Genomic DNA, 23,902 nt, shown 5'->3' on the forward strand with positions numbered 1-23,902 from the left:
GAGACAGTCAGTCAGAACCATTGCAGATATCAGCCAGTGATCAAAAAGGATAACACGTGAAAGCAAGTGTAGTAGGGGTACATGTATTACACAGATGGAAGACAACTACCAGATTCAGAGTGGTAAAGCTTGAGACCAAGTGGACGACACAGCATAAAGGCAGTTTTTATATTTAGTCATGCTAGCTAATAAATTGTTGAAAGGTAAATTTGGGTACCATCAAGAAAAACATATATGCAAACAGCTGGATAGGTATTTCTTTTACTAGGACAGTGCAGTATCACATATTCCAGAGTATCAAATATGGTAGATGGGTCAATAAGGATTGAAAAAGAAGTTTATCCAGTGTCCTTGCTGAATGTCTAGGTCTACACTAAATGTAAATGCATTAAAATAAATAGAAATTACTTACTACACTTAAGGGTTAGGTCCAAAGACATAATTATTGTATATTTTGGTATCAAAAGAAACAGATCTGATTGTCGCTCGCTGTGAGATGGTAACTTTATTTTAGACAGTAATTTGAAAGTTGATTTATTTTAAGCTATCAGGCAGAACATACAACAACCTTTCAAATAATGTTACAACTGGCCAATTTGTCACGATCAGCACTCACCTGAGCCTGCGTGATGTGTGTGACAAAGGGTTAATCAAAACACAACCACCTTTCTGTTTAAATTGATTAAATCCTTCCCTATATATGCCACACTCTAGCGTTGCCTTACCAATTATGCCACCACCAAGGTGTTTTGTGAAGAGTTGACACTCTTATTCAGGAAGACTTAGGTTCTCCCTTAAAACTAATCTATCACAATTTACTTTAATAAGAGTTAGCATAAACCACAATATTCTTCCCTGTCTCAACTATGTAGCGTTTTGACCAAACTGTCTTGTGAATTCGTAAGAACACAGAGACTTCTGATTGGACTTTAAATTTAACTTTAGAGTAGTCTATACTAATGCATGCTTCTTCAGCCTTTAAAGTAATATTTGTTTATTGGAAAAAGGAACTTGTTGTTTACAGTTGTACACATTTTGGTCTCTTGGCTCAATAATAGAAAAGGAGAAGCAAACAAGTTGCTCTCTTCATGTTTGTTAATTAGGTGACATTTTTTGTGTAGAGTGTCCTGAGCCAGCATTCATAATACATTAATTTGAAATATTGTTAAAATATGTTGCTTCTTATGTGATTTATGAATACATGTAATATTTGTTATTATACATTAGAAAGGGGTGTGAAAACACAAACAAATATGCTTAGTTGTAAACTTTATATTTGTTAACACGATAATTGGAATGTAAATTTACTATATTATTATTCTGCTTCTATTTTTTCTGGACATTTAACTGAATCATGATACAAAGATAAAAACATATTTATTGAATGAACAGTCAATAGCTAAGCACACTCCCAACCTTGCATGCTCTCACTATTTTTACTTGCAGAGAGTGAGTGTCCGTTCCACTCTGATCTGAATCTTGCAAGATATCAGAACAGAATGGAATGGGTCAGAAACAGTTGATTCTCAGCAGCAGAGTCACATAGTCTCATTATCCTCTAGCTACAAAGAGAGGGGAACGGCAGACATATTTATATAATAATGCAGTAATGCAATATTATATAAATGGAATGGTGAAAAGTGATGTTTTGTTTTCTAATTTACTGTTTGTCTAAAGTTTAGTGTGGTCTAGAAAATGTTCTAATTCACTGATTGGCTACAGGTTGGTCTAGCTCTGTAAATTGTTTTAGTGGCCACAAGCTTTTTCTAGACCCACATACACACATTAATGTTGCTAACAAATAGATGTCATTTTTTTATTGTTCTACATTGTTCTTGTTTTTTAATTCTACAGGTTTTACTACTTATTTAACACTGACATATATAGCAAAAAGTATTGTGTTAATCTTCCACTCCAAACTCTTTTCTATTCGCACAGAACATATAACAGTGATTCTTATCAGAATAGCATACAATCTGCTAAACGTGAGCAACATTTGTTGCATGTATTCATCTGTCTATTGTGCATCATCTCACTTAAATAGCAAAATGGCTGCAATCTAACAATAATTCATGACTATGGCTTAAAGATGAATTACGGGTCTCTCTTTTTTCCTTAAAAAGGGGAGTTTGTAATATCATCAGTGGAGGGAGATTTGAGAGTTCGAAAGGATTATGAACTGGATCGAGAGAACATTGCTTTCTATAACATTACTATTATGGCAAAGGACAGAGGCAGTCCTCCATTCAGTGCTACGGTAAAGTAATTTCTACTCTGTAATACGTTGTTTGACAACTAGTCACATGGCTGTGGTACATCCGCAACATTTGTTCTGAAGTGGAACTTTCTTCATCGGTAACATGTATTGATTGTACTAGTTTAGCTTGTTAGCACTTTACAAAAAATGACACATTTTTTATATTTATGTATAAATTAATGTTATTTATGTTCTTTTTTAAAACTATTTTGCTGTAATTTTAATAATTTAATTAGTAAGAGAGTGATATTTATGTGGGGGCAGACGGGATGATAATTTAGGTTACATTCTTTTTAACATTGATGTAATCAACATGTTTTAAAGCTAATTTTTTTTCTTACTCCCATTTAGACCGTTGTTGGAGTGAGTGTCTTAGATATTAATGACAATGATCCTGTTATCCTCAACCTTCCACTAAATATAACCATCAGTGAAAACACACCAGTATCCACGCCAGTTACCAGAATTCTCGCTATTGATGCAGACACTGGACGTAATGCTATTCTGACCTTTAATATAACCTCAGGGAATGGAGAGAATGCATTTTTCATCAATGAAAATGTAAGTCTACATGTAAATGTCAGGAAATAATATCACTGATTAAAGTAGTAATTGAATTGACAATAGCAGAAAATAGAAAAGAGTAGGTATAGCCATTCAAGATTTTAAGGTTCTGTAAAATATAAGCTGACAGTGTACCAGTGACTTTAATATTGCACATAAAGCCAATTCTGTGAGTTGTTATAAAGTGCGCTAACTTGCTTCATTGACCAAAACCCTTTTTATTGCAGCAGGAGCACAGTGCGGCTTTAAGGCATTTGTGAATCTGTTATTTAAAATGTTCATGGTTGGTTGTTTCTACACATTTTTCTTTCAGTCTGGAGTAGTTTATGTGAATCGCCCACTAGACAGAGAGAAACTTTCTGAGTATAGGCTAACGGTGACTGTGAAGGACAATCCAGAAAATATCCGTAACTCTAGAAGGGTAAGGTTATATTTGAGCTAACTTTGATTAAGCGTGCTATGTTAAATGTATCTGTACTGATGTATGTAACTTGATATCTACTTAAACATTTGATGTGAGAACCTTATGTTTTAAAAAAATATGATCATCATTCCTTCAGTCTTTCAATCTTACTAATCCAACATTGTAACAAGAGTGACAGTCTGGCAATCTTAGAACAGCTGTTGACTGAGGCATAAATGTGTGGATACACAAAACTCAACATAACAAACCTTTAAGTCTTTCAAATTGCTTTGATCCATTTATTTGTAGTGAAAGAACCAAAAATAATGGAGCTAATATTATTGTATGGCACTGATCCTCTATACATAGAGGGTGGTTCTACATTCATCGGGGGTGTATTGCTCTGCAAGTTCTGACTGCTGCTCTTCTTAAAATGTTATGTTTCGCAAACAGATGGAAAATGAAGCTGGTTGGTTGTACTTTTGGGCCATCTGGAATTTGCTAAAACCAAAGTGGATACTGTCAACACATTTACCCTAGTTATATTACAAAACATGATCCGGCGCTGAGCTTATCAATTACCAAAATAGGAGCTTGAATGTATCTCTTTAATAATGTTGATCTGTTTTGATGTTGCAGCTGTAACAATCAGACCTTGCTTACAGTCTTGTTTTACTTAATACACAACCAAAAGAAACTATACAGCGCTGACAACAGACCAAATACTAATTCAGTAGGTAAAGGTCCCTATTATTTAGTAACTAATCTATAATACTTCAATTAGAGAATATCACTCTATTCACCAGGGTAGAAAAAAATTAGAAAGAATGGTTCTCTAAAAAAAAAAAAAATTGTACATCTAACTGAAATAATCTTGTATTGCAAAAATGTATCTGATTACCAGCGCGATGCAAACACTAGGCGGCATATTCAACTGTTGGTGGTTTCCGCCACGGAAAAATTATTACCGTTATTATGGTAATACTAGCCGGATTTCAGCTCACAGCTCCCTGAGCCGAGAAAAGTACTGTAATAACAGTATTTGCGCGCACTATTACTTAATGCCGGTAATAGTGCGCGGGGCACGTTAATTTTGGCTGTAACGCCTACAATTGAATATGCCCCTAGGTGTTAAAACATAACAGATAAATATTACACATTCAGAAACAACAATTATATAGATTAATAAATATTATATAAGACAAAATCCTACATTAATTAAAGAATATTGCCAATTTTAATATTAAAATTAAAATGGGTCCTGGTAAATGAGGTATTGTGTTCAGGTCTCAAATGAGAGACTATTTGGGCATGTACCCTTCAAGTAGCTACTTGTCTGATGTGAAAATTTGTAAAGTGCTACAGGTATGGGGAGCATAATGCTGACCAGCCTTTATCATGTACGTAACAGAGTCAAAAATATAACATCCGCACTATGATTATCATAGCGGTCAACATATACCTGCTTGTACCCAGGGCCATCTTTTCCATTGGGCACGATGGGCAGTTGCCCGAGGGCCCCACAGGCAACGGGGCCCCATAGGCACGGCTCTTAATGAGAATAAATAATCCTGCAAAAGAAAAAAACCTGCAAAAAAATCCTTCAAGGGTCACTGAGCAAGTACATCTATCTATCTCTATCTCTATATATCTATATCTATATCTGTATCTGTATACATCTATATATCTATATCTATATCTATATCTAGGGGCCCCGGTGCACTGCTTTGCCCGGGGGCCCATAATGTTGTTAAGATGGCCCTGCTTGTACCCTAGTAACCAATGAACCAGTCCGAAAATAACTTTAAAATAATTTTGAGCATCTTTAGGGCTGACTGACATTTCATAGATCATGATCAGATGTTGATTGGGATAGATGATCTATTTGTATGCTTTAATTTGCAGCAAATTAGATTTTAAATGGCATTATTTGCTATCAAAATCACAGCTTTTATTTGCACCTTATTACAGATGCATAGTAGCTGGATTAATGCCTTGATTGCTTTTCTTTGTATTATGATGTGTTTGAATGTAAGTAAGAGATAGCCATATATAGTTTACAACTAATGATGTAACATATTTCTCACATCACTAGAGACACTTGACAATTCTTACTTTTATTTTTGCCTTTAGTTGACCCTGGTCTTTAAGAAACTTTAAATCTGCCTCTTAGTTTGAACAACTTGTTTCTGGAATGGACTCAGTTTTGTATCGGATCATTTTGCCAACCAGTGCAATGTGTTTTTCGTGCTGCTATTATAGTTGAAAACTTGCTTTTCAAAATGCAAAATTAGTTCATAATTTATGATGTTGACAGCCAGTGTACTTGGCATAATGTCTGTATCAATATGTAAAGGCTTCACAATTTGTGAACTTGACTTGTTCTTTCTCGCCCAGGATTTTGACCTGTTGATTGTGACAATATCTGATGAGAATGATAACCGACCTGTGTTCTCTCAAGGATCATATCAGGCAGAAATCATGGAGAACTCGCCAGCAGGTAGTTAAGAATATTACATTAAAATGTGTCCACTTTAGTAAAGAAAGTATATGAAATTTATGATTTCTTCAAGGGAACTTATATGTGATGTAGTTTGTTAAATAGTTATAGATTGGTAATGTCAATAAGTGATTTACCAATTTTTCTGCTTACTTACTAAGGCTGTGTGCATTTGTGAAGGTTGTCCCATGAAGCCAATTGTTTTACTATCCATTTATAGACCAGTAAAATTTAACCATTAAGTAATAAGTGATGCAGAGTATGTATGTGATAAATGTTAATGAAATGAATGTGGACACTGAGAAAAAAACAGGCTTTCTTCACTGCTGCACATGGTAAATGTAGAATAATCACTTAATAGAATTATTTTCTGTCATTGTGTAGCTATTAAATAGGCCTCACACGCTCTTACAAGGAACATGCTTGCTGAATGTACCACTTCTGCATGCTTGCATCCTAGAACAATTAAGTGATTTCAAGCAGTGGGTCAAGCAGTACATGGCCTTTTGGGACACGGTCTGATGGGTACTGTTGTGTCTGAGTTTTTATGCCACAGAAATGCAACATTTAAAGGGACTACAAGAATCAATATATTAATAGAAGAATGTTTATATATAAATAAAATGTAATAGCTTTAATAAGACAACTGAACTCCCAAACAACACTCTCACTTAGTATTCTGTATGAAAGCATTACCAAGCATGTGTAGTCTACTTTAAAGACTATATACTGCCATGTGATGTACATACATATTATACATATTGTATGCACAACAAAATGTCATTAAACATAAAATATGGCACTTACTAAATTAATAATTTTATTTTAGCTCCCAAAGAGGCATTATTGTAAAATACTTATGTGTCTTTTGACTCATATAAAACATGATCGCAGTCCTACAGTAATACCATGTGCTACAAATAAGCAGGGCATTGTATTATTCATAAACAAAACAGTAGGGAAGGAAAACAAGGAAATATAAGACACTGCAAATCTCCGTTGTAAGAGTGTACTTCAGTGACTAAGTGTCTGTATGATTAATCCATATATTCAGGTCACATTTCTATGAGATACAGTGAAATATATATGCACTTATTATGTGTATTAACGTTTACTGAACTTTTCACACATGGGTTCTGGGTATTCAGATATTAATGTCTATCTATTTAGAGGTGCAACAAGAACATAAGAAGACCTAAGAAGACACTAACAGATATCATCAAGAGTTCAGCAGCCCGAGCCTTTACCCTTCTTTGCCAGTTCTCCACATACAGAGGGGCTGACCATTATATCTATTGTCCTGCAGGAGTTTAGGACTGTGTGGGTCGATTCAGTCTGCTAGGGCTACAACAGCCTGAGCCATCACTAAAACATATGTGTCTGAGCCTCATCTTGTATCCCTCATTCATTATTAATGTTTGTCACAGCAAATCATGGGATCTTTTGGGAACAGAAGTGGGGGGACTTGTTTGAAAGTGATCATTTGTTATCAAGATTCTGACTCTCATGTTTGATCTAGGAACTCCCATCATTGTCCTGAATGGACCTATTCTAGCTTTAGATAATGACTTAGGACCAAATGCTGTGGTGTCATATCGACTACTTGGGTCTCAAATGGATTTTTTTACCATGCACAACAGCACAGGTAAGACTCTATTCACTTTATTTAGGTATATATATATATATATATATATATATATATATATATATATATATATATATATATATATATCTATCAGTATTAGACATTATAATCAAGATTGAAATGCACCTACCATTCACTCGTAAATGTTATTGTTTTGAGGATTTCTTTTTTGGGGAAGTAAGTGTTTGTATGCCCTAGCCAAATAGATTCAAATTTATGGTTATAATTAAGGAACTACATATTAACTCAGACCACTGACACTAGTGAGGTCAAGAAATTGCCCTTGTGAAGTTACGGGTTTCTTGTGATATGATCAATTGCAATCACACATTGGGTGCCTTCGCTAAGTCAGAGTCATTAAGGCACGTATCTGCCGATTTTGATCGTATTGCAGGCGAAATCACTCTGCGCATGCCCAGAACCGGGGCCAACGTCTGTGAATGGACCAGTGGCCGCTGCGTATGCAGACGTAACTGATACTTGCTACTGCCTACGATTTTGGGGAGTGAACGGGGCAGAGAAGGGAAGTTTGGCCGTACTCAATATACAGTGAGTGGGTTCCAAGCTTGATCGCATGCAGCTACATTTGAATCAAGCTTGAGGCACCTCAAAGATACTTGTTTTCTGCTGTATCTCCATATAGTGCCTGTTGAGTCCTAGTGATGTCAGTATCGTATGTATGCTATAACATGTGTCTGCAATCAGGCGCAACTGTAAAAATGTCCGTTATGTACAATAGACAGCATTAAGGACAGCCTACTATGTTTTTCCAAGGGAATTTTTTTTTTACTTTCTATTTATACTCATAAATTACTATATTATTGACAGGTAACATTAATTACTTAATAATTTTTTTTCTTTGTGTTCTTTTGAGATTTTCTATTCCACATAGGTATTGTATGTATTCTGCATTGTCTGGTCTAGTAGAGCAGAGTAGACCTACACCCGTAGTCATCAACAAACGCATGATGCGCTCAGTATGCGTGCCTTAATGACTCAGGCCCAGTGTGTTTAGGTGCACAAATACATGTATTGAAAAACACTGCACAAAATGTAATATTTGGAAATGACTAATCCATTAAATATGTTTTTTAAATAATGATATATTTTCCTTTGTCTTTCTGTCACTTAATTAAAATATCAGCTCCCAGTGAGACATGTATAAGATCAGTTTCCCTAATTAATGAAGAATAGTGGATGCACACTATAAAATATCTTGGTTTTGCACCAGGTCATTGCAAAGCGCACAGCCACTCTCCACTCTTGGGAGACGTCTTGGAAAACTAGAAGTGCTTCTAGGTTTGCAGAGGAGTAGAAAGATCTAACTGTGCAAAATTGTAAATGCCACATTCAAATCCAACCTCCTATGACTTTATTACCACTTTCAATAAATACTGCTCAGTTTAACCTCTTCTTATTTCTTACAATATGAGTGAGAGGGGGCATGTGGACTGTCTTTTTTTTTATCTTTGTTACCTTTTTGACTCTCTGCAAAATGTGTCCATTATAAGTTTAGAATGAGAACTGATGTCCACTATTCTCTGAACTGGTGCGAAAATCGAATGCTTTTTCAGAGTGGGAATGGCATTGTGCCCTTTCCCACAGCAATAAACCTCTCCACCAGTCTATCTCATTTCAATAATCCCATGCCACAAAATAAAATCTAGTTTTTTGCACTACCCTGCTAAATCATGCATATTGGTGTGCATAGTTTCTATTTAGCACAGAACACCCGCACTCCTAACTAATCCTCTAATTAGTCAGTGAAGACTTTTGCTACCCTGCAAATACAGCTACCTTTCTCCACAAACTCAGGTGATTTGGTAGAAATTCAGGTAGACTCATTGACTGTCTGTGAGTACAAAGTGCTATTTAAGCCAATTTATTGTTTAAAAACAATTGCATTAAGTTCATTGTTGAACATGTGATATTTAATGTAATTTAATTGTTATTGGTAGATCAGTATCAGGGCAGACCGCTTTCTTTTTTGTGGGTACTGATATGTATCAGATATGGTGTACATATTTTAATAACACAATGTGGCTATATTAAATAATTAAACAATTTGTTCTAAGTTAAATATTGAACTGTTTGTTGATAACCTTCTTTTATTCGTACATAGTGCATACATGTGTCTTTCATTGCTTTACATCATTGTAGGTGTTGTTGCTGTGAAATCGGGCAGAGTTATAGACAGAGAAGCTTACTCTGTTCCGGTGCTGAATCTAACCCTGGTGGCAGAGGATATCGGCAAGTTGAACAGCACAGCAGTTCTTGTTTTAACAATATTAGATGCCAATGACAATAGACCCATCTTTAGTCCACAGAGTGTTGCTGTGCATCTCCGTGAGAACAGTCCACCAGGTAAACTATTAAATACTGTAGTAGTATTATTATTATTATTATTATTATTATTATTATTATTATTATTATACATGTTTACATGGTCTGTTTTCTCAAGGTGAGGATTATGTTTCATTTGAACACTTTTCGTGCTGTGTATTACATACATATTAATTGGACTAATGTAATTTGGATAATAGAGTACTATGGACATCATACCACTGGAGACAAGTACAGACATTTAACAGCAGATAAAAGATGACAGGACCATTTAGTCTATGCTTTAGTAACCCTGTTTGAGGCTTTCCTGAACCTTTTTGCTCAAATTGGTTTAAGATCAAATTCTTCTTTGCAAAAGGAAAAAACATACATAAAAGCCAGCTGTTGGTGTAATATATCTTATAAAATTCCATTGTGCACAATTTTGAATGGTACGTACCAGACAGAAAAGAGCTGAATGCTTATATCATAAGTTTCTTAGTAGAATGCTGCTTCAAAAGAAAGATCACTACAGTGAGTTTTCCAACATTATATGTATGATAGGAAGAAAGAAAAAATTGCCAATAGTGTAAAATCATTTATTGTTTTAATAATCTCATTAATAAAACATAAAAATAACAATAATTAGGTTTATCTGAAACCCAAAGTCCTCATAATGCCCCTCCATGTTTCATATTCTCCAGACTTCATGAGGAAGACTTCCACCTTGTACTATGCCCCTTATACTTCTATATATACCCCACATATATTCATACATTGGCATAGCTCCCAACATTTAGAATCCTGATAGCAGGACAAAAAAAGCCCTGCCCTGTTCAGTCCAAGCTCCACTTACAAATGGCCATTTGTACAGCCCCAACCCACTTTCCATCAATCCCAGCCTCTTTGCAACTCTTGATTAGGGATGTCCTGCCAAAATCAGGACAGATGGTAGGTACGCATCTGTTTACGTCCTCAATGTGAGACAAATACCAATTTCATATAGATATAACATAATTGCAATAGTTTTAAACCCATTATAAACAGTTTTCCATTGTCATATGATTTCCATAAATATCTTCACAAGAATTTGGATCTTATTTCATAAGCATGGATCACCGTAATAACATAATAGCCATGTTTATATCAATATCCTGTCAATGGAACTCAAACTCTGGTCTATGAAAAACAAGTGCTGCTAATGGCTGCTCGCAGCACTGAAAGTATCAATAGCATACTAGCGGAAGTGTTGATTGGGAAAGCAAGTGCGCCAGCCTCCAGTCAACATTCACTGAGCATATGTAATCAATGCTGTATCAATGGTACCACCATACTATTGTAATCTCAAATGCATATGAACTATATAGAGGCTATAACTTTATCACGTATACTACACAAGTCACTGGTGCATTGTAATATAGGTAAAAAAAAAATTCAACCACATTCTTATTACCTGTATTTTAGAAATATAAAATCTTCACAGGAGGATCTTTAACAGTTATCAAAATAGTTCTAAAAATATTATAAAAAGGAAAACAAGTGAAGAAAATATTACTTAAACCAGGTATATAAAAATACGGCTTTAAGACCTGATGGAGATATCCAGAATATTTTGTGCTGTGCTAATTTGTTCTGAATATCGCCCCCTCTATCTCCAAAAGTCACATGCTTTAAAAAAATAAATAAATATAAAGGGTCTGATCTATGCTTATCCAGGGAATGTTTTGAAATTGAATGTAACTAATATTTCTTATATATTCCTGTATTTGGATTTTCAATGGACGTTTTATCGCCAACATATTGAAATCTGTAGGTCTAGCAGGTATATAATAGGGATGTGCACCGGCCACTTTTGGTGTCTCGTGTTTTGTGTTTTGGATTCGGATTTGCTTGAGGTTTTGGGTTCGGATTTGTTTCGCAAAACACCTGACGAAAAGTTTTGGTTCGGATTTAAAGTTTTGGATTCGGATTTATTTTGCAAAAAACATAAAAAGTGCTAAAAACCAGTTTTGTGGTTTTTTTTTTTCACTCCTACGCTATTATTAACCTCAATAACATTCAATAACAATCATTTCCACTAATTTCCAGTCTATTCTGAACACCTCACAATATTGTTTTTAGGCCAAAAGGTTGCACCGAGGTAGCTTGAGCACATAATGCCAAAAAAAGAGGTACAAGATGGAATTGTTCTGGGCCCTCCCTCCCACCCCTCGCGAGATTCGACGCGAGACTTGGACGACAGAGCCTTGTTTTCATTTTTTTGCCCGCCGTAAATATCCGAACTGTGCTCGGATCCAGTTCGGATCCGCACTGTTCGGGTGGGCTCGGATTAGCGGAATCCGAGCCCGCTCATCTCTAGTATATAACTGATCGAGTTTGACAGTTTCTTAATTTCACGTTTCTTTTTGATCTTTACTCATAAATGACTTATTTTTTTTACTACAAAATCTACATATATTACAGTGATTGTGCTTGTAAAATCCAGTTATTTTGTCACTCAGAACATTGACATTATGCTCAGGTTCTGGTTTTAGCATACTTCGTGCCAGTATTTTTTTAAATTTCCCACTTTTTACAAAAAATATATCCTGTTGTTTAGGAAGTACATCAAACTGCATAGGATCATCATCAACAGCAGCAGCAGCTATTTATATTGCACCACTAAATCTGCAGCGCTGTGCAGAGAACTCACGTCAGTTCCTGCCCCATTGGAGCTTACAATCTAAATTCCCTACACACAGACAGACAGACCAATAGACTAGGGTCAATTTAATAGCAGCCAATTAAAATACTAGTATGTTTTTAAAGCGTGGGAGAAAACCGGAGCACCCAGAGGAAACCCACGCAAACGGGATGGGTACGTTTTTTTCGAGTACCACAATCCCGACAAGCAGGATGCCTACAAAGAAAAACCAATTTAAGAAAAAAACGACCTGAATATAAGGACACTTGCCTAAAAAGCTAAACCTAAAATTTAAAGTGGCAATGTCGGGACCCTGCAGGTTAAGTTTTTTTATTAAACACTTAATGTGTGGGGTCCCAACATTGCCGCTTTAAATTAACATTTACCTAGGTCACACAGTTCAGTGACGTGCAAGTCAACTGCCGGATAGCTGTGTCTTCGGAATATATTATTTAGTTTTATTTTTGTAGCAGTGTATTCTCTCTCCCTGAAACTTTCTGCATATGTGGCCAATTGTTGGTCACTTATGTCTTTATCACTGCAGTTCCTTTTATTTCTGCAGAATTGAGAAAACATTATGTTACATTTCCAGTTATCTAGAGGGCCACATAATAAATAAAAATAAATTTATTCTCTTCACTCTCTAAGACATATTCTAGGAATTCTATTCAGTTGTTACTATTAATATACTTTGATTAATTAATTAACCCTGTTTTATCTGATTTGATTTTGTTTTCCTAGAGAATGTCTTTTAATAGCTAGTATACATTCATTCAAGTCTATAAAAAGTCAGTAGATTTTTCTTATGGGTGCAATATGAAGTAATTTGCTTTTTCTTTGCAAAGGATTTCAGCTTCAACTTAAAACAGAAATGAAATGCTCAGTATCATTTTCAGTAGGCGATATGAGTTTTGGGAGGAGCTGTAAATACCAAAGGAATCACTTCACTTTTTCCCCCCTAATAATACAAGGCCATATTCAGAATCTCTCCGCATTTCTTTGTAAATCTCAAGTAAATTACTTTTTGTGTTGCTTTCCTTGGTGTATGTGTTCAGAAGAGCAGTTTAAGACAGCTATTGTGGTGCATTCTTTCAATTCCAAATCACTTCCAGAACAGAACATTCCGTACAGCATTTAAACGGTTTCCAGCAACAGATTAAATTGAGACTTCTGACATTCATTTGTTTTTCTTACTGGCTTGATATTTGTGATAATGATTTGCTGTTGTGAGCTTAAGTTGAAAAATCACAAATAAGCCTAAAATATATTTGCTTAAAAATATTTTTTTTAGTTTTAATACCAGGAGAATAACTGTGTAATAATAAAATATAGGATATCTTTAATAGAACATGTTTTATGCAAATTCAGGATTGTAATGAATATTCTGATGCGTGTTTAAATTAACAAACCTATATAAGACTACAACTTATACAATTGTTATGTGGTCATATTTGTGATGTCCACAAGTTCTTTTGTCAGATGATGGTCTGTGGTACGCTTAACACAAGACAAGCAAATAAGCTGGACATTTTTAAAAAGAATGATGCTTTTATTGGGGTATATTGAAACAATGATAGGGTGGATTTAATAGGGTTGGTAAAAAAGGATTGGTAAATTGCAGGAGGAAACATTCAGAAGGTACTTTCTAAGCTCAATAAATATTATGCAGTTACCACTATCTATGATTCAAGGTAAGTACTATTTGAAAATAGATGAAAGAAGGGGACATTTGTCAGGATCTGCCTGCAAGGTTATGCATTACATGCTACTTTGCCTGGCTGCTCCTGCCTTTTGACTTTATTAGTGTGTATTTGCTGCAGTACCTCTGATCACCAGAGGTGCTGCTATCTTGCCTTTCATGTTTGCATTAGGGGTTAACACTTTCTCCAATTATCCCGTGCACCTGGGTGTGTTCTCATTTCCCTTATATATACCCGTTCGTCCCAGCAGTCATTGCTGGTTATTGTTGTCCCATCCTGGTGTCACATCCTGAGGTTATTCTCTGTGGTCACTTCCTCCTGTTTGTGCTCCTGGATTTATGCTTCTGGAGATCTATTTCAACATACAACCTGCTGACCTGTTCCTTATGTGAACCTGGGACTTATCTGTGCATTTCCCAGTGCATGCATATCTGGTAAATTCTGCAAGCTTTTATGTCATCAACTGTTCATACTCTCCAGCAATAAACTTTGTTTGTTTTTTCACCTATCCATGGCTCCTTAGCTGTATTTCTACATTGATCCGTGACAACATTTTCATGGTGTAAAGTCATTTTAGACTATTTCTTAAGAAATATAAAAATTGCGCATGTACCAGAAGTAAATTACAATTGCAATTGTCCTTTTCGTCTTATGGACCGATAAGATCAGGTACAGCATACATCAGACTAGATGTCAGACACTTTTTCCAGTCCACGCACCCAACTCAACTTTCTTGGATGACTTTGTCAGGCGCCCCCTTCAGGGGCGCATGCAGGGGGGTTCTGGGTCTCCAGAAACCCCTCCTTTCCGCTAACTAAGTACCCCACATAGCAGAACTGTACTATACAGTAGCCGTGGCACTGTCAAAGAAGTTTCCGCGGCGGTGCTGTATTGTATACAGCACCGCCGCGGATGCTTCTTTGACAGTGCTGCTGCTGCTGTATAGTACAGTGCTGCCGAAATGGTCCCCCCCTAAAAATTCTGTGTGCGCCCCTGCCCTTTTTTCATTTGTTTTTAGATTGGTTTGGTTCCCATGGACAGTGGGTAATGTGAACAGTGGACGCAGAGAATCATTTCTTCTTGTTGGAAAACATGTTGGAAACATTGAATGTCTAAAAAGATATGAATGAAGATATTTTTAAAAAAAGCAATGACGAGACTGTTGGGATTTGTGTTATGGAGGTGATCAAAGCACTGCTGTTCTTCAGTATAATAGTTATCTGAGTTCACAATTATCCAGTCCTTATTCAAGATATCTAAAACAACTTATGCAAGTGATGATAAATCTGTACCTATCATCACTCTAATGTATTTCCTTTACAGTCTTATTTAAAGAATGACTTTGCCTTTGCAGTCATTGTACTGCATACTTTAAGGCATGGCTGGACTGGGACATTGTGTTGGGGCCATGGTCAACATGGGGCATTGATACATACATTACAAGAAAACATTACATTTATCACTTCCTCTCTAGCCACATCACACCACCCAACCCCCCAGACACATTATGACCATCCCAGTCTACTGTACTTATCTATGCTTCTGATGCCGCTGACATCTATCAGGATGGGAACTACCTGTAGAGTGGGCATGGAAGCTCTTTGTCTCACGAGATTACCAAATCTCATGAGACTTAGAGCTCCTTGGCTTTCTCTGCAGGCTGTGTCCTGTCTGGGGATTGGGAGCAACCATCAGCTTCCTCCTGCTAACCAGAGTTGGATTAAGGCTCAGGGGGCCCAGGGCACTTGAGACAGGGGTGCTCCTATGATGTAATATGGTTATTAGACAAGTTTTGGACAAATTCACAGACAATGCACTACTGTTTTGTGCACTCAGCTCTGCCTTCACGAGCAGTACAGTTTGAAGCGAGACATACCTCCCAACTGTCCTTGCAGTCGGACCAAATCCTGACTAAGCAAGACAGTCACCCAAATTCAGGACTGCCCGACCAGATTCAGGAAAGATGGCAGACTGTCCTGCTCTCTCCTGCCTGTTCTTGTCATTTTCGCCACCTGTGGCTGCTGGTGTCTTTAGATCAGCTGCTGCTTGTCTGGATATTGGAATGTTGGAGACCCTATTTGGAAAAAAGAATGGGTACATGAAATATACAAAACTCCAACCCCGGCATTAAATCAATAGCCCCCATGTTATATAATTAGGCCTCCCTCCAGTCCCAACATTAAAGTAATAGTATTCACATTTGATAAATAGACCTAATTCCCTCCAACCAGCCTTGACATTAAATTAATATCCTCAAACCACCCCACCATTAAATTAAAAGTCCCCTCACCTCAACTTAAATTAAAAGGCCCTGTTTGGAAAAGGTACAGATACTGTTCACCTCCTGGAAAGCTGTGCAACTAATAAACACTCTACGCCCCCCAACCAGCTCAAACATTAAATCAATAGCATTTACATTTAACATAAAGGCCTATTTCTTATAATGACCCTCAACATTACATTGTTAGCACCTCCATTACATCAATAAATACCATAACAATACTTTATTAGTACCAAAATTACAGCAATACATACCCCCCCACACACACACACTCATATTACATCAATACCTCCCACATTACATAAATCAGCATTACCCCCTGTCACCCCCAACATTACAGCAATACCCTCTCCCACTTATTAACAATACTAGCTGCCAAACACACTACAACATGACCACCACCACGCCACCCCCACACTACATCATTACCACCAATTATACGGGCGCCTCTGTAGAGAACTAACTTTTTGCTTTTTTCAAATCTCCCACAAAATATCGGCAACAGAGTGGTAATGCGCATATAATTAACAAGTACCCTTTTCTTTCAATTAAATTGTAATGCAGAATTTTCCTGAATCATTCCACACAAAAAAACATTAACAAATATATCCGAAAAAAACATAACTGTTGAATGTTTATCTGAACCTACACTGCCACATTAAAAGTATTTCCATCTACAGCAAAATGTCAGAGGAAATGTTGTTTTTTTTACCACAGTAATCGGATATGCGTCTTTTCTATTACGTTTAAATAACAGTATATAAATAAAGGGGGATGGAGGGGTTGGGTGAGAGCTAATTGTATGTGATCCATCATAGAAACAGTTAATATTATGGCATGCAGTAATGCCCCAAATTCATATTATGCCACATAGTATTACCCTCAATTAATATTATGGCATGCAGTAATGCCCCCAATTGATATTATGCCTCTGTAGTGCCTCCAAGTCATATTATACCATACAGTAGTGCCCCATGTTCAAATTTTGCCATACAGTAGTGAACCAAAATCATATTATGCCATAAAATAGTGCCCTGTGTTCAAATGATGCCGTACAGTAGTGCCCCCAAATATTGTGCCATACAGTACTGCCCCCAAATCACATTATGCCATACAGTAGTGCCCCAAGTCATATTATGCCATACAGTATGCCCCCACATATTATTCCACACAGTAGTGCCCCCAAATCACATTATGCCACACAGTAGTATCCCCAAAATCACATTATGCTACACAATATTGCCCCCAAATCACATTATGCTACAATAGTGCCCCAAATCATATTATGTCAAACAGTTCTTACCTTACATTTATCTCTGAACTCACACTTACTGCCACCCGAGAACCCTGTGTACTCATTCACCTGCTGCCACATCTCTAGTCACACTCACCATGTGTCCTCTGAGTACTCACACTCACCAGTTGATCCCTGTGTCCTCACACTCACCTGCCACCCTCCCCATGCTCTTCACTGTCATGATCTTGACATTGTTCTTGAAGACAATTTCCTAGCTCTGCATTATCTGCAGCATCTAGCGGATCTGGAACTACCCTGTTTGATAAAGGCTGATACACACTGCCTGATGCAAGATGTGAGCACTCGCCGGGAGCAGAGTACAGGTGAGCATCAAGATTGATGGGGGTGTCGGGAGCAACCCTTAGCACATCCGCGCAACAAATTTAGTAAGGTGGCTGGTTCCTGGGGAGGAGCCAGCCACCAGGAAGTTAACGTTGGGGCATGTCACTTATAGGCTAGGGCCAACCCAATGGCAGTCAGGTCCCGGAAAAAAAAGTAATTGCCTATCTGCACCAGCCCATTTAGTCATCGGTCCTTCTGCCATTTACCAGAACTGCCAGATGGCCAGTCTGGTCATGCTTTAAGGTATTACAATGTTCACTCTTATTGGGTTGTTTTTACCATCTTTCCATAGTGGATCCTGAATAGAAAGAGCTATTTTTCATTATTTCCTCTGAATAAAAAAATGTCCCTAGTATTTGGCCACATCTGGCCAGGACCTAGGTGTTTACTCTAAAATTATTTGTAAGTGTGTGTCTGATTATTGCTAATACCACTTATTTCTCTAGTGAACATTGGCAATCCTAGAGATTTCTGCCATTCCCTACCTGCTGTGGTCCAGAGTGGCCATAGAACATGTTGTCTGCTGCTCTGGATGCCGTTCTTCCTTAGATCGGCATTGGACATAGGAACCAGGTCTGTGGATGCTTGAACGCCTCAATATTTTTGCATCTGCAGCCACTAACCATGCCACTAAGCATGGCATTTTTCAGTTATATAGGGGAGGAGTAAAATGAGTACCCCCAATCATTTAAAAAAATTGGCTCCTATGCCGCTGGTCAAGGACTCTTACAGTCCTGTCATCTCTGTGACTACTCTTTTCTGGTCGATTTTATTTATGACTGCCTCACACTCTTGATATGGCCTGTTTGTCTATCTTCTATCTCTCCTTTCTGCTCCTTCTTACTTTTTACTCTGCCTATGATTGGCTGACAGTCTAAAAATAAAATGTTTTATTGACACTACAGATTGACAAATATATGTGCTTATTGACTAACTAAAATATATTATTTACTGACTTATCTATAACATTTTTAGTTAACTAACATTACAATTTTTCACTTGCTGACTAAGGCTAGGTACACACTGGAGAATTTTCTGACCCACCGATCGGTAGGGCGATTCATGCGTACGCGCTAGACACGATTTACCTTCAGATCTGTGCTATTCATCTGGTCCTCTAGTCGTTTAGAGAATGACGGCACAATTTATTCATTCGTGTCACACTGATTAATCGCCTTGTTATAGCTATCCTCATATCATTACGAGTTACGTTAGTTCCTGTGACTCTGAAATTAAATATTCAGTCTCAGAATGAACGAACAAACTATTCCATATATAGCACTCTCTACATTTGTTCACCGGGACATATTCATTGCCAGAATCGGCTGAAAAGATCATGACTCTGTAAACTCTATGGAGATCGTGATCGCGAGTGCACATACACTCTATGATCGGAAGGTGATTGGAATGAGATTATGAAACAGTACGACCAACCAAATGAAATGATGATCGGCACTTTGGGACGACTGTCGTTCATCGTGTAACTATACACACTAACGTGATATCTGAGCTAACGGACGTATGTCGGCTTATTGGCCCGCTTATTGGCTGAAAAACCTCCAGTGTGTACCTAGGCTAATAGTTATCATAGTATCATTTCACTAACTAAATGACTAACAATATTTCAATTAATGACTAAATAACAGATGTTAATCAATTCAATGACTAAATACTAACAATATTTTACTTACTGACTCCCTAACAACTAATTATCACTTCTATTTTGGTATTCCTTTTGGTTACTCTAAAGCTGGGTACACACTGCAGATGTTTTGACCAATTATTGTGTCAATCACGTGATAAATGAATGTTAGGTCCGATAACACATTAATGTGTACACTCATACGATCATGTTTTATTGTACTAAAGCATATCTTATTGTTTTGATTTGTGTCACAGGATGGACCTCTTATGCCACCCTGTCCGTGTTGCTGTAGACTGGATGTGCTTGCCTTGCCACGGTCCCCTTTCCTTATCCCAAATTGCATCTCTCTAAACACAGTAGAAGGAGCTTGCTGCTGCTACCACTAGGCCCCTTCATCGAAAACCTAGAACAGATTCCCTCTGGGTAACTTTCGCTGCTAGTGTACCCCCTTGCTGGGCACCTAGGCTGACCTCTTCCTTTATTTCAGGGTTGCTGTGGATGGTTCCCCCTGGCCTATAACAGCAGCCAGAGCTGCGGGGTACTGGATGCTGGGTCCCAACCTGAGAATAACTGGAAAACAGATTTGATTTTCTAATCTGTCGGTCACAGGAATTGCCGCAGTTAACAAAGCGTCAAAGCAGGATCTTGAAGCAGTGATGTTTTATTAGCTATTATGTAGCCCTTATAAGGACAGTTGAACACCAGTTTGTGGTACTAGTGATATTTCCAGAAGTTGCACATGGACTGATGATTACGTGCTCTTTTTATACAGATCATCATCATCAACATTTATTTATATAGCGTGAGCAGTCCATGTGTAACTTCCGTAGCACTTTACAAACAGTAATAAAACAATACTGGTTAATACATATAGACAGAGAGGTAAGAGTGCCCTGCTTGGAATCTTACAATCTATGGGACAATGGTTTGATACACAAGTGTAAGTGCTGCATCATATTTGTCCAGCTAGAATGCAAAGGTTACAAAGTGTTTAGTGAGCTATATGCTCAGTGACACTACTATGTTGTTCAGAGGGCTGTTGTCTTGTGTTAGCTGTGTAGAGGGTGGTAATAGTGTAACCTAGAGAGATTAAGAGGGTGGTAGAGGAATATTTTAAGCTTGTCTGTAGAGGTGGGTTTTCAGAGAACGCTTGAAGGTTTGAACACTAGAAAAATATCTTATTGTGCAAGGGAGGGAATTTCATAAAGTGGGTGCAGCCTGAAAAAAGCCCTGTAACCGAGAATAGGAGGATGTGATGAGGGTGGAAGAGAGACGCAAATCTTGAGCAGAACGGTGTTGTCAATTTGGGAGATAATTTGAGAGAAGTGAGGAGATGTATGGTGCAATTTTGTTGATGGCCTTGTATGCTGTGGTAGTCAGCATATCGATGTTGACTACACCAACAACACTTACTCCAACATCTTCAGTCTGGACGGCTGCTTCCCAGCGAGGATCCATGACGACTGTTCTGTGAACCGACTTCAACCAATCCCGTTGAAGGAAGACGCTGGCACGACTTGCTGACATCAGTGACATAGGTGACGCTGTTAACGCTGCTTTTAAGGCGGTAATGTAAGAGAGACGCCTCCTCCATTGATGTTGGAGCAATTCTCTCCCAGAAGAATCATTCTTGATGAACTGCATCCTTGTTGCTTCTTCTCTCGAAAGTTGTCCTCGGCTGAGAGAAATGATGACATCGGTGAGTACAAGCTCCTAACTGTCAGATTAGAGTTAGAAGAATGGAGGCATCATCTGGAGGGGGTCTAATCCCCATAACCATCTATACAGACCATAAGAATCTTCTCTATCTTCAATCTGCTTCCTGTTTAAACCCACGGCAAACCAGGTGGTCCCTATTTTTCTCCCGCTTCAATATGCTCATTATCTTCAGGCCAGGCTCCAAAAAGAAAAAGTTGATGCCCTGTCCTGTCCTTTTGACTCCGCTGACACCAAAGACCAGAAAACCAGTAAACCCATCCTTGATGCAGAATGTATAGTGGCTACCACTCCTATACAGCTTAAAATTCCTCATAGGAAATCTTTCGTTCCACCTCATCTGCACCTGAAACTTCTTCGTTGGGCTCATGTTTCTCGCTTTGCCGGACATTACGGTGCTAGGAAAACCGAAAATCTAATCCTGTGAAGTTATTGATGGCCCTGTTTGCATTCAGATGTGGAGGAATTTGTTTGTTTATGCTCCTTCTGTGCACAAAACAAGGTTCCACGACAGAATCCTTATGGACTCCTCCATCCTCTTCCTGTACCTGAATGACCGTGGAGTCACCTGTCAATGGATTTTATCATTGCTTTACCCTGTTCCAAGGGATGTACCATGGTTCAGGTAGTCACGGATCGTTTTTCTCACAGAGCACATTTTATTCCATTAAAAAAATTACCATCTGACTCCGGGCTAGATCACATATTTATTAAGGAAATGTTCAGTCTTCACGGTTGTCCAGACATCATAGTATCCAACCGGGGGTCTCAATTTGTGGAAAAATTCTGGCGATCCTTCTGTGGTATTAAGTTAAATTTCTCTTCTGTTTATCACCCTCACACCAATGGCTTGACCGAGAGAACGAACCAGGAGCTTGAGAATTTCATTAGGTGCAACATCACCGCTAAACAGGACAATTGGTTGGATCTTTTACCATGAGCTGAATTTGCGCATAGCAATTATTACCATGAAGCTACCTCTGTATCTCCATTTTCCATGTTTCTCTTCTAAAACCATTAACAAATTAACAATTTTTTTCTTCTAAAAAAATACATTGCACTATTAATTTAAATCGATTTATACAATAAGTTATTCATAAGTGATCCAGCCACAATTTGATTTTATAAACTGACTAAAAATCACTATCAATGTTGGAATTATGTTGGGCAAGTGTGTATGTACTCACGACCAGCAATGTAGTCAAAGTTCTATACAGAGTCACAATCTTTTCAGCAGATGGTTATGACAGATGAGGAGCACAGATCTGGAGGTAAATTGTGTAGCTGTGTACACATGAATTGGCTTGCTTATTGGGTCTTTCAATCATTGGTAAAATTGTTACAGATATCTCATCAGGAGAAATGTTCTGCAGTGTCTACCCAGCTTAACTCTCTCACTCACTATCAGCTCTGTCCCTTTCTTTACCTACTCTTTTATCCTTGTCTTTAATTCAATTCAATGCTCTACTTCACTTAATCCTTTTTACAGTCATCCCCTCTTTATTGCTTTATCTTATCTCCCATTGAACACTTCCCCAGAACTTTCCAGTTGCCTTACACTATTTTTCCTTCCCCTTTCTTTCCTTAGCTTTTTCTCACTTCCCTTTCTAGCCTCTCAGACAATTGCTCAGTCTAATTGCTCAGTCTAATTCACTGCTTTTGCTCTTTCATCTTTCCAGTCGCCTGTTTCCTCTCTCTTTCTCTTGTCAGCTGTTTACTTCACAGTCTGTAGTGCAGTGGTATTTGAACAGTCAGTTCTTGAATTTGATGTATTGGAAGCAGGGAAAATGGGCAAGCCTAAGGATCTGAGCAACATTGACAAGGGCTAAATTGTGACGGCTAGATGACTGAGTCTCGAAAACAGCACATCTTGTGGGGTTTTACCAGTATGCAGTAGTTAGTACCTACCATAAGTGGTCCAAGGAAGGACAACCGATGAACCAGTGACAGGGAAATAAACACCCATGGCTCATTGATGCACAGGTGGAGCGACGGCTAGCCCATCTCGTCCAGTCCCACAGAAAGCTACTGTAGCACAAATTGCTGAAAAAGTTCATGCTGGCTATGATAGAAAGGTATCAGAACACACAGTGTATCACAACTTGCTGCCTATTGGCCTGTGTAGCCGCAGAATAATCAGAGAGCCCATGATGACCCCTGTTCACCATTGAAGGCGCCGACAATGGGCACGTGAGCACCAAAATTGGGCCATGGAGCAATGGAAAAAGATGATCTGGTCTGATGAATCACATTTTTTTTACATCATGTGGATGGCCAGATGTGTGTGCATCATTTACCTGGTGAAGAGATGGCACCAGGATGCACTAGGGGAAGAAAGCAAGCAATAGGAGGCAGTGTGATGTTCATGGCCCTTTTCTGCTGGGAAACATTGGGTCCTGGCTTTCATGTGGATGTTACTTTGACATGTACCCATTTAGCTAAATATTGTTGCAGAAGAATTACACCACCTCATAGCAACGATATTCCCTGTTGGTAGTATACTCTTTCAGCTAAACAATGCGCCCTGTTACACTGAAAAAATTGTTC

General features: G+C 37.9%; 1 protein-coding gene across 1 annotated transcript in view; it reads left to right on the forward strand.

Annotated features, from left to right (window-relative positions):
- Window positions 1-23,902, forward strand: part of CDH23 (cadherin related 23) — a 1,005,178-nt gene that overhangs the window by 876,115 nt on the left and 105,161 nt on the right. The window contains exons 41-46 of the mRNA XM_075217048.1: window positions 2,124-2,257; window positions 2,609-2,818; window positions 3,135-3,242; window positions 5,622-5,724; window positions 7,244-7,369; window positions 9,530-9,733. Of these exons, the coding sequence (XP_075073149.1) occupies window positions 2,124-2,257; window positions 2,609-2,818; window positions 3,135-3,242; window positions 5,622-5,724; window positions 7,244-7,369; window positions 9,530-9,733 (885 nt within the window). The remainder of the gene's footprint in view (window positions 1-2,123; window positions 2,258-2,608; window positions 2,819-3,134; window positions 3,243-5,621; window positions 5,725-7,243; window positions 7,370-9,529; window positions 9,734-23,902) is intronic.

The sequence above is a fragment of the Mixophyes fleayi genome, chromosome 6 (assembly GCF_038048845.1).
Source record: "Mixophyes fleayi isolate aMixFle1 chromosome 6, aMixFle1.hap1, whole genome shotgun sequence".
In the NCBI taxonomy this organism is placed as follows: Eukaryota; Metazoa; Chordata; class Amphibia; order Anura; family Limnodynastidae; genus Mixophyes; species Mixophyes fleayi.